The sequence below is a fragment of the Ovis aries genome, chromosome 2, assembly GCF_016772045.2.
Source record: "Ovis aries strain OAR_USU_Benz2616 breed Rambouillet chromosome 2, ARS-UI_Ramb_v3.0, whole genome shotgun sequence".
NCBI lineage: Eukaryota > Metazoa > Chordata > Mammalia > Artiodactyla > Bovidae > Ovis > Ovis aries.
Window position 1 is genome coordinate 221,302,929 of NC_056055.1, and position 10,927 is coordinate 221,313,855.

Sequence of the window (10,927 nt, forward strand, 5' to 3'; positions counted from 1 at the left end):
GTTTTATGCTATTGTGGTTATACAGTTTAATATGTATTTTAAATCCTACAGGCATCATTACTGTTTAATGCATCTTACTGTTTTTTAAAACCTAAATGGTCATATTTACATAAAAATTAATTTTTGCATTGGTAACCAAAAAGTTGGAAAGACACCAGTTAGCACAGTTATTTTGATAGAAGAGTTTACAAGCAGACTTGTGGACTTTTCCTATTTTGATTTTTTTCAGTGATCATCGTTTCTTGGTCATATGTTAACAATCAAGTAACAGCAGCGGCTGCTAAGTGAAGTGGATGATGAAGGGCAAAGCTGAAGCCCAGACTCTGCCCCTTGTCTGGCAGTGCCTGAGAAGGGTGGGAAAGGGATGGGTGCAAAGGGGAACAGCCTGAGCTGCCCAGGGAGGCTCTGGGGGCATCTAATGCTGAGCACTCAGACCTGAGGGCCAGGCCGGGCTCCCAAACTATTCTGGGAATGGAAGGACTGGGGTTGGGAGAAGACGTGACCTTCCCACTGTGAACTCACCCACCTCTCCACTTAGGCATGAGCTTAAGAAAAAAGAAAAACAGACTTGAAATCCAGTCTCCACGAGCTCTCCCAGGATCTGCGGCCTCCTCTACCTGTACCCTAACTTCCCCGCCTGTTCTGCTTTCAGAGGTTTAAGCCAGGCCTGAATCCCCCACCCCTCCAACCTCCAAATAAGTAAAACGGAATGAGCTTGAGTGAAAAATCCACTTTAATAATCCAGCTTCAGCTCAGCTGAGAACTTCCCCTCTCACGTCTGAGAGAAGTCTCTGCAGAGGCCTCAGTCTACCAGGAGGCTACGGCTCAGAGAAGGGAACAGCTCAAAGAAGCCCTAAAAGAGAAGGCGACATGGGATTTGCGCTTAGTGGAGACCAGCCTAGGGGTGCGCCGCCGCTCACTGTCCACCAACACAGCCCAGCAAGAGAGAAAGGCGTAGTTGCTCCACCCACAGTTGATTGCTGTCAAAGTCTTCTCATCCCCAATCTCCTCTCCAACCTTTCATTATCCTCTAGGGGCTGATGAGGGCCCCTGAGCCTTGAGAAGAAGGGGGACCCTTCTTTTCCTACATGGTAGCACTAAGACAACCAGCCCCATGCACGGGCCGGTCAGTTGGTGATGGTGCCCAGGACTGATCTGGGTACCAGATGCGGACGGAGCCTGGCTCCCAGTGATGGGGGAGAGGGTTCAGGGTCACCTTAAAGAGAGTGAGGGTCTGGAGTACTCCTGTGGTGCAGGCTGTCTCCCGGATGGAATGCATGGCCAGCTGGGGGCTGCCTAAATCCAGCACCCGCAGACCAAGCCGAGAAGCCAAGATAGGTCCAATGGTGGTGCCGCAGGGCGAGTCATTCCGGACCATGAGATCCTGCGGAGAGGAAGAGCCGTTCCTGAGCAACATGTATCACCTGCTTCTTAAGACCCAGGAGCAAGTCACCTTAGAACTGAGGGGCTGAAAGGAGTCTGGTACATCAGCCACTCCGACCTCCCCAAAGAGTGGATGTGACTGGTGTAAAGTCACAAGGCTGACACTAAGGCAGGCCCAAAGGACAGGATATTCTGAACTGGTCCCATTCTCTCCATCTGCACTACCACCACCTCAGTTCCGGCTACCTCATACAGCCTTTCACGTAATCCATTCCCCACACAGTGTGCAGGGGGACTGGAAATATATAGTACCCTTTATGTCACCTTGCTTCATAACATGCACCCCCCACCCCACCCACACACAAAGAAAAGTCACTCAAAAGAAAAAAAAAAAAAAAAAGAAAAGTCACTCACTAATCTTAGTGGTTTTAAAAATATAGCTATGGCAAGTTTTTAACTACTTGATTTGTATTCTGGTAAACAAAAGTAAATATATGATGGTAAATATACCATCATAATAACAATGGTAGACATCAAGGTTTTCCACATAAAAGAAAACGACAAAACCAAAGTAAGTAGTAACTGCTCTTTTTTAAAAAAATGAGAATTGCAGTATTAACTCACGATTTTAAAAATATGTACATTTTCCCTAGCTATGTCCTTAGAAATGACCCCAAAGCATTCCTCCCCCCGCCCCCACAATAACAATAAACACTCATGATGCTAGACTAGCCTCTAACATCAATATCCATCAAAAGCCACCAAGTCTGGGGAGAGAAATGAGCAAGATGAGCCTGAAATTTCCTCTTGGGCCAAAAAGCAAGACAACTACCCAGAGTCATGACAAAGAACACAGGAGTTACGTGGAAAGGACTCCCGCTGGTCAAAGTCACGACAATTTGAACGTGAAATGACACAACTATGTGGACCAGATCCACCTGAACCAATGAAAATCCATGATTCTAAATATATAACGACCATCAAAAAGAGAACCTCTTATTTGTTAGCATTTGAGGCAGCCATTAAAACACTTCACCTTGAAAACTGGTTATTAAAGGGAACAATAAGTATTTGTCCTGACTTTCCAGGAGCAACCATACTTCACAATAATCAAATGGCCCTACTGGATGGGAGAAAGTTCTACTTCACACAAGAATGATAGCTAATAAATGTAAAAGGAATAAAAAAAAAATGGAGGGGGGCATTTTTTCAGTTAACACTAATGAAATTATGGATTTAGGCAAGGATTATCAATTGGTGTTAAAACTTAGCACTTGTCTGATTGATGGGAAGCTCATCACATGTACAGGTTACTGTCCAGTCAAAGGAGGAGTACCTCCCTGCAGTGGAGGGACTGAGGGCAGCCCTCCCAGTCTGGTGATCAATCTTTCTATCACTAAGGGTGAATCGCCCAGATCGTATGTGGATGATGCAACGTGAAGGACACACCTGTCACGATGTCTTCTGGCCAAAAAGGTTTAACCTGAATCCATCAAGCCTTTAGATATGAATTCTAGATTACAGGAAATACACGGGCTAGAGGCTTAAACTCAACACCACCATGAGAAAGCAACGAGAAAAATCCAAAAAGGAAGAAGACATCACATGGGATGATGAGCCTGGTTTCTTCAATAAGTCAATGTTATTTAAAAGAGAAGAACAACAAAAATAGGTGGGGTAGCTGTGCTAGATAAACCATCAGATATAACACATGGTCCTGAACTGGAAACCAAAGTGGGACAAACTGTAAAGAATGTTTTGGGGATAACTGAAAATGATCTGTGTATGAAATGAGACATAAATTTACAAAAACTAAAATTTTCTGAAATAGAAAGATGAAGAATACTGAGTGAAAGAGGAAACAAAAGATATATCCAAGATGATTTCATTTTTTTTAACAAAACGTGTGTTAAGTATATACATAGAAAAAAATCTGGAAGAGTACGTACAAATCTCTCGGGATTAATGTTTTATTTTCTCATTTCCATTTATATTTTCTAAAGCACACATGCCCTGCTTCTGCTGTAAGCTGTTAAAGAGAAACCCCCCCCAATGTCCTCCTACTGCCTTAGCAAAAGATCCGAACACCCTTCCTGCCTAGGAGGCCCAGCCAGACTGGCTCCTCCCCATCACGCTCTCAGCCTGGCTCTACCACTGCGGCTCTGGCTGCTCCTAATGGACCAAGATCACTCCTGCCCACTGGGGGCTTTCGCCTTGGGGCTTCCCTGGTGGCTCAGACAGTAAAGAATTTGCCTGCAATGCAGGAGACTCGGGTTCAGTCCCTGGGTCAGAAAGATCCCCTGGAGAAGGAAATGGCAAGCCACTCCAGTATTCTTGCCTGGAGAATTCCATGGACAGCGGAGCCTGGCGGGCTGTAGTCCATGGGGTCACAAAGACTCAGACATGACTGAGTGACTAATTCTCACCCTTGGGCAGGGATGCTATTTGCTCATAGCAGCCTCATTCTCAATGCTTAGGTCTCAGCTCAAATGTCACCTCCTCAGAGAGGCCTTACTGAAAATGGAACAACTCAGTTCTACAATGTGAGGTGGGGGAAGCTACAGGGGCAGAGAGAGCCCTAGGCTGGAGTTCAGGATGCCTAGTCCTGACTTATCAGGACCTCCCTGCTATGTCTATCATTGGACTACCTGGGCTCCAGCCCTTGAAACATATATTATCCTAACATGGATCTTAATCATTGCATATTTTTCCCTCCCTCCCTCTCTAACTAGATGGGCCGTTGCCAAGGCAAAAATGACAATGAGTTCAGGTTTCCTGGCCCTGAACTTCTCTTATGGAAGCCCCCAGGGCATGTAAGAGAGACACAGGGGGAGCTGGAGGTGCTGGGTGGGAAATGGTAGGACTAACTCTCTATGTACCATGAGGACACTGCACCTTTAACCCCATTTTCCAGGAGTGGAAACAAAATCAAGGGAAATTAGGAGATGAGTCCAGGGTCACAGGACTAGCATTCTGTCAGAACCAGAACTATTCCCGGCTCTGCCTATATCCAACCCCACTGCTCCTCACTCAACTAGAACCCTCCTCCACTAAAGACAGTCTACGAGGCCCCCCGTACCGGGGGACCAACTGCCTGTGCCCCCCACCCCACCGTCCCAGGCAGGGTCCACCCTTACCTGCAGGGGCACCCCGACATTGCTGGCCACCTCTCGGATCAGGGCCTCTGAAACTGCATTCGAGGCGTAGCGTTGTTTGCTGTTCACCTTGATCACAGGGCCCTGGGGAGAGGGAAACCAGGAGTTGAGAGGGAAGCAGAGATGCCTGACAGGTCCAGAGGGAACAGGACAGGGCCTGGAACCAGCCAGGCCTCCAGACACCAGAGAAGCAGGAGTGCCTCACCTTGTGGAATAAGGGCCTATGGTTCTCCTCGTGCTTGTCCCTGTAAGAGACCGAGAAGGGCCAGGGATGGCCAACAGCAGCTGTCAACACCCACCACTCGCTCACAGCAGACATCGCTAATACAGCATTCTTTCCCACCCAGCCTGCAGGACCTCAGAGTCAAGCTAAACACAGGGCTCCAGGCAGCCTCTTGCAACAGGGGGGCGGTGGAGGGGGCAGGCGGAAGTAAGTCTGTAGACAGAGCCTATTTGGATGGGTTAGGCATGACGTGACTTTGACCAAGTCAGGCTACAGAGCAGTCAAAAGGAAATCCCCACAGAACCTCCTGGCAGAATGAGGAGGAAGGGGAAGGGGAGAGGTGGAGCCCCAAGCCCAGGGCTGAGCCTGAAGGCAGGTCACGCTCGTTTCCAGCTGTGTGAGGCCTGTGTGCCGGGTGCAGGAGACTCACAGGTAGTTGGGGTGCACGGCATGGGCCATGTCTGCGCTGATCATGTAGGACTTGGGGATGGCTTCCTCGAAGGCCGTCAGGTGCTGGGGCGAAGCCGAGATCCGCCGCAGCACCAGCTCCGTCAGCAGTGACTGTGCGCCCTGCGCACTCTCCGACCCCACCTGGTGACACAGAGGCCCGGCTCTGGGGGTCTGGTCTGGGGGGCTGGAGCTGGAGGCCAGGAAGAGGGGCCCACTGCCCAGAATGGCTCAGAATCTCCACTGAATCAGTGGGTGGGAATGCGGACTGTTATCAGCCACTTCCCCAACCCTATACCACTGAAAAGCTGATGGTGAGCTGGGGCCACCGTCTTTAATTCTTGGCCATCTCCAGGGCAGAAAGAGAACTGTCCAATCCACTTCCACTTCTAGCTGCCTTCCTTCTCCTCTGCCATTTGGGGTTCAGCCCAGGTGCCCCATCTCCCTGGTCAATCTTTCATGCATGTGACAGGAGCTGCTAACCCTGATGTGTGCGGTTACAGGAAGCTGTGCAGGCATCTCAGCCAGCACCCTAACCCAAGCACGCAGGGTGAGGACCCAGCCTGCGCCAGGCCCTGGGGCTGCTAGTGTAAAAGGGCAGAGTCCTTGTCCTCCAGGAGCTCACCACGTGGCACCCAGAGACATGGGAGGTGTCGTCACACTAGGAGCAGGTACAGGCTGAGCCAGAGGGGACAGCGAGAGCTGAGCAAGCACAGCAGTGTCTGGCTCATCCCTGGCACCTCCAGAAGAGCCCTGGCCCGTGGCAGCTGCTGGACACCACTGGCTGAACAAGACTCCCGGGAGGAGACCCTCCCCAGAGCTCCCCACGCACCTCTTCATTGTCGTAGAGGGCGATCATGCGCACGTGGGGATCCGCGGCCAGGGAGGCAGGGGCTGAGCAGGAATCGATCAAGGCCTGTTGGGGGAGGGGGCAAAAGCATCATCCTCCCCACTCCTCCTTCAATAACTCAGCCCATCAACATCTGGGAGGCTCACTTGCCCACCTCCTGCCATCAAGGCCGGAGTGAAGCGTGCTCCAGCGGTCACCGGTCTGCATCTCTCGGGGTGCTGCCGGGTGGGAGGACATGTAGGGGGCCTTTTCGACGGATTGGGGAAAAGCTCCCTCTCCTCCCTCACACGCCTTCCCACACAAAGGCAGGAGGTGTGTAAGATGGAGGGGAAGGGCTGAGAATCCTGGCAAGTCAAAAGGACCGCACAGGTCACGTAAACTAGTTGGTCTTGGCAACAATACTGAAGTCCAAAGAGGTAACTGTGATTCCATTGAGGTGATGTGACTGGCTGGCTGGCGGCGCAAGTGGCTATGAGTCCCAGGTCTGGCTCTGGTCTCAGTTACAGCCCAAAGCCTGTCTCTGAGAACAGGACGGGGTGCAAAGGGGAGTACGGAAAGGACAGAGGGAAGAGCAGGGGTGAGAGGTGAGGAGGAGGGGGAAGTGACCAGGGTAGAAAAAAGGGGGGGAATATCAATGCAACCACCCAATGAGATGCCAAGGCTCAAAGGCAGCTAGGTGGGCTTAAGCCAGGGCTTGGGGGGGAAGGCTAAAGGGAGGGGATGATACTGCTATACAGGATGCTAGGGTCTTTCCTTTAAAGCAGACCTTATCTTAAAGGAGAAGCAGGACAAGTCTCTGTGAGGCTCTGAACAACCCTTCTGTCGACCTCATCCCTCCAGCCCAGCCAGTGCAAAGATGGGGCCCAGAGGAGTGATGCTGAGGCCGCAGCATTTAGGCCTCTCCCCATAGTCCACCCGCATCAGGGGTCTTCTCATGACCCATAGGACTCGAGGTGGTCCTCCTGCCCAGTGCTCCTGGGAGTGCCCCAGCTCCTCACCTGCAGGGCACAGAAGCAGCTGTGCAGGTTGTCCAGCCGAGGGGCAAAGATGAACTCCTCGTAGGCACCACCCAGGACCTAGAAAGACACGACGGTCATCCTGATCTTCATTCCCTCCCCAGGACTCAGCCTCTTCTCTCTGCTCCCTAGGAGCTGCATTTGAATATATCTCCTTGATTCCTTGCCCAACCTCTCCCAGCCTCTGGCCTAGAGCACTCAGCCCTCTGGGCTGAGCTGAGCAGAGGACAAAGAAGGGCCAGGCTGGAGCTGCAGGAAGGAGGGTGCAGGCCTGCGGTTCCTGACCAGTTCCTATGGGACAGGACAAGGGAGAGACCAAACAAGAAAAGGAGAATGCCAAGGGACTAAACAGAGACTAGGCGAGAAATAGAAACTTAGCAAACATGGGCGAGCATCCAAAGACACGGCCATCTCCTATGGTCAGCAACTGGGAGAGATACAAGGACAGGCTCCAGAAAGGGGGGGCGGTGCCCATCCAGGCCTCCCATCCTCAGCAGTTTGGAGCCAGCACAGGTCAAAGTGGACAGGGACCCCAGTAGCGGAAACTCCTTGGGAAGTTGTGGAAAGCTTACACCCCCACCCCAGACAGCCCGAGCAGACAGACCTGGAGTGGGAAACCTGCTGTTTTTGAGAACCACTGCCCTGGAAGCAGAGCGGAGTGGTCTCTACTGGGAAAACAGTGAAGTGAAAGTGAAAGCCGCTCAGTCGTGTCCGACTCTTTGCAACCCCATGGACTATACAGTCCATGCAATTCTCCAGGCCAGAATACTGGAGTGGGTAGCCATTCCCTTCTCCTGGGGATCTTCCCAACCCAGGGATCGAACCCATGTCTCCTGCATTGCAGGCAGATTCTTTACCAACTGAGCTATGAGGGAAAACAGGGATGAGCATAATTGGAGGACTGGCAGAGGTGATAAGCGCTTCAGGGGGAGACATGCTGGCGCCAGCTGGGATCCCAGGGTCCCCACCCACGAGTTCCTCACCGCAGGCTGAGTGTCAGCGAGACACAGCTCCATCTCCAAGATGTCCTCAGGGCTCAGCCCCAGATGGGCGCAGAGAAGGGACGTGAGGACCGAGTGGTGCCGCTCATCCTGCAGGGCAGGGGGTGCTGAGGGGAGGGCCCACTCCCCACTCTCTCCCCTTCTCCGGAACCAATCTTTTCCCCCCTGTGCACCCCTCCCCACAAGCAGGTGGCTCTTACTGTAGCATTGAGGGGGCCTGGCTCAGGAGTCCCCTTCTCCAGCTCCTCCTGGATGGATGTGGCAAGAATGGGGACCCTGTGGGGAGACACGTGAGGGGGGCATGGGGGGAGGGCTGGAGGGCACAGCCAGGTGGGACACCCTGCATCAGGACCCAGTGCTCAGGCATCCCCTGATGGGGAACTGCCCCGGTCCCTCAATTCCCAGCTCCCTCTTAGCAAAGCAGAGCTTTCAGGGCCCCTGGACATCACTGGGTCCGTGGGATAGAACCTGATTGTGGCCACCGTTAGGGAGTGGTCTCCCAGATCCCAGCAGGACCCCCCACCATCACCCATGCCACAGCCTCCCCAGCTCCAGGCCACCATCGCCTTCACCCCATCTCACAAGTGCATCTCCATGTTGGGCCCAAAGTTCTCGTTGACGTTTCTCTGCAGATGGATGGCCAGGTGCGGGATGCGAAGAATGGGCCTGTCCACATGCACCAGCCGCTGCTCCAGCCGGCCTGAGGTAGGGCACTGTGGCCAAACAGGCAGGGTCAGCCCAGGTGGGGGGCCCCTGCATCCGCAGCTGGTTAAATCCCCTACCTTGCCCAGACTAACCAAGGTGGTCCTCTGACCTGGGCTGCCCCTTCCCGCTTTCCCTGGGGGGCTCTCTGCAGGTTCCCTGAAGGGAGGTGACAGTCAGCCTTCAGGCAGCTGAAGCTCAGGGCCTCCCAGATCCAACCCCAGGCCCCACCTTGACAATGACACGTCCAGCCAAGGTCAGGTCACGGTCAAACCAGGTGCTCCAGATCCCACCACCGTAGGTCTCCACGCCAACCTGCTGGAAGCCCACCTGGCTGCGGCGAGAGCGCCGTTTCACCTGAGTGGGACAGTGGGGAACAAGAATTCAAAAAAGGCCAGGCGGCATGGTTTGGTGCTGAGAGGATGGGTAGTGTGACACAGAAGGGCCCCAAGTGTGGAGGAAGGAGCTGACAAGTTTTTTTCTCTGTACACCCCCTGATGCCTCCCCTCTCCCAGGCAGCCCCACTTCCTTACCCGGAGGCAGGGGCTGTCTGTGTGGGCCCCAATGAGGCTGAAACCATTGCCGGGAACGTACTGGCCCCCCACAGCAAATGCGATGATGGTGGAGGAGTTCCTGGTCAGGAAGTACTGGGGTGGGGGTTTATAGCTGGATTAGCCAGAGCACAGGACTTCGAGCCCCAGCCCAGGTTCCTACCTCTCCGCCCCCACCCCACCCCCAGTACCTTGCTCTCCGGCTTGATATCCCAGCTCTCGGTCTCCTTGAGTTCATGGAAGCCGGCCTGGAGGAGGCGGCTGCGGCACTCGGCCACCGCTATAGGGAAGGAACCCTCTCACGGTTGATAGAAGCTGGGAGGAGGCACACCGGCTCCCCACCCGCCCCCTGCCCTGGTCACTCACCGTGGAAAGGAGAGGGGCTCCTGTTGACGAACTTGAGCAGTTCCCGGGCCGCGGCCTGCACCGCCTCTTTGCGGGCCCTGCCGCTCATGGCCACCTAGAGGACGGGGGTCGCTCATAAGCCTACGAGGTCTAGGACCCCTGACCCATCTTGGCTTCGGGAACCTCCCCAGCCAATCCCGCCGAGTAAGGGCTCTCAGGCTCAGACCTCGGCTTCCGCCCCTTTCCCCACACCAAGAGAAGCCTAAAGCCGGGTTCCAACCCACCGGGAACTACTGCAACCCTCCCGCTGCACTCCCCGCCCAGCTGGTCCCAGACGGCCCGCCCCCTAATCCGAGTTTCCGTCCGGCCCCACCAAGTCCATCCCCATGTGACCGACCAGCTGGAAATCCCGGTCAGTTCCCAAACTCTGAGCTCGCAATCAGAGGCCCCTAACTCTGAGCCGGCCCTTACACCACGTACGTGACCCCACCCCGGAACCAAAGCCCTGTCCCCTAGGGAACACCCGACCTGGGTCTCACCCCTGAACAACCCGGGAAGGTAAAGTCACTTGGGATCAGACTTTCGGTTTCGTTTAGGGTCGGGGGGAGCCCCCCACGTCAGCAAGCGCGCTGCTGAGCTTGGACCCGAGCGGGCACCTGGCCGGGTCTAGGATCGAAGTTCGTCCGGGACGAACAGAGGCCACCTACCTGCATGGCCTTACGTGTGGGCCTGCGTCCCGGAGCCCGGCCCCTGCGCACAGCCCGCCCGGACTCCCGCCGCTATAGCCCCGCCCCGGCCCTGAGGCTCGCCCCGCCCCGCCCTCCGCCCCTTCTACGGGGGTGGCGGACGCCCTCTACCGACCTGGAGGTGCTAGGACAGCCTGGAACCGCCTGCCCAATTCTTTCACCCCCAAGCCCCAAGTTAGGGAGTCTGGGAGAAAACGCCTCCACCAGCTCACCTGGTCACCTGGGTGTTGTACAAAGTGCTCTCTCTCACCACAGGCACTCTGGTGATAATAAAAGCAACATGGTTAATGTTCATGGAGCGTTGACGATAAGTTTTAGTTTTATAATAAAGGTTAATGCGCTAGGTAGTTTAATCTTCATTGCCCTTTCAACTTTATATCTTTACTGTCCCTGGTCAGGGAACTAGATCTCAAAAGCAGCTGTGAAGGGAAAAAAAAAGGACAGAAAACGACAAACTCCATATATTCTTGTAGGCAATTCCAACATTCCTATGTCAAGAGTGGTAAGT

General features: G+C 53.9%; 1 protein-coding gene across 7 annotated transcripts; it reads right to left on the reverse strand.

The window, feature by feature from the left end:
• Positions 1-715: 715 nt before the first annotated feature.
• DNPEP (aspartyl aminopeptidase) lies at positions 716-10,473 on the reverse strand. 7 transcript variants are annotated; one of them, XM_027965217.2, is made up of 15 exons: positions 10,381-10,473; positions 9,695-9,788; positions 9,520-9,608; positions 9,311-9,424; positions 9,009-9,134; positions 8,658-8,788; positions 8,276-8,351; positions 8,058-8,165; positions 7,057-7,134; positions 6,041-6,124; positions 5,192-5,352; positions 4,744-4,783; positions 4,521-4,622; positions 1,217-1,384; positions 716-853 (listed from the first exon to the last, which is right to left on the reverse strand). In XM_027965217.2, exons 1-15 carry the CDS (start codon positions 10,384-10,386, stop codon positions 803-805), a joined length of 1,428 nt encoding a protein of 475 aa, XP_027821018.1. In that variant the 5' UTR covers positions 10,387-10,473; the 3' UTR covers positions 716-802. The 7 variants fall into 7 exon arrangements, with proteins under 7 accessions (XP_027821018.1, XP_060267312.1, XP_060267313.1 ...); XM_060411329.1 differs by having other exon boundaries at positions 716-1,384; XM_060411330.1 differs by having other exon boundaries at positions 716-1,384; positions 10,213-10,473.
• Between the last annotated feature and the right edge of the window lie 454 nt (positions 10,474-10,927).

What these genes read in the sequence shown, in the direction of transcription:
- DNPEP (XM_060411329.1), bottom strand. An exon ending in CTGGACGTGTCATTGTCAAG is followed by an intron (nt 8,789 to 9,008) that starts GTGGGGCCTGGG and finishes GTTTGGCCACAG; the next exon opens with TGCCCTACCTCAGGCCGGCT. An exon ending in ATAGGCCCTTATTCCACAAG is followed by an intron (nt 4,623 to 4,743) that starts GTGAGGCACTCC and finishes CCCTCTCCCCAG; the next exon opens with GGCCCTGTGATCAAGGTGAA.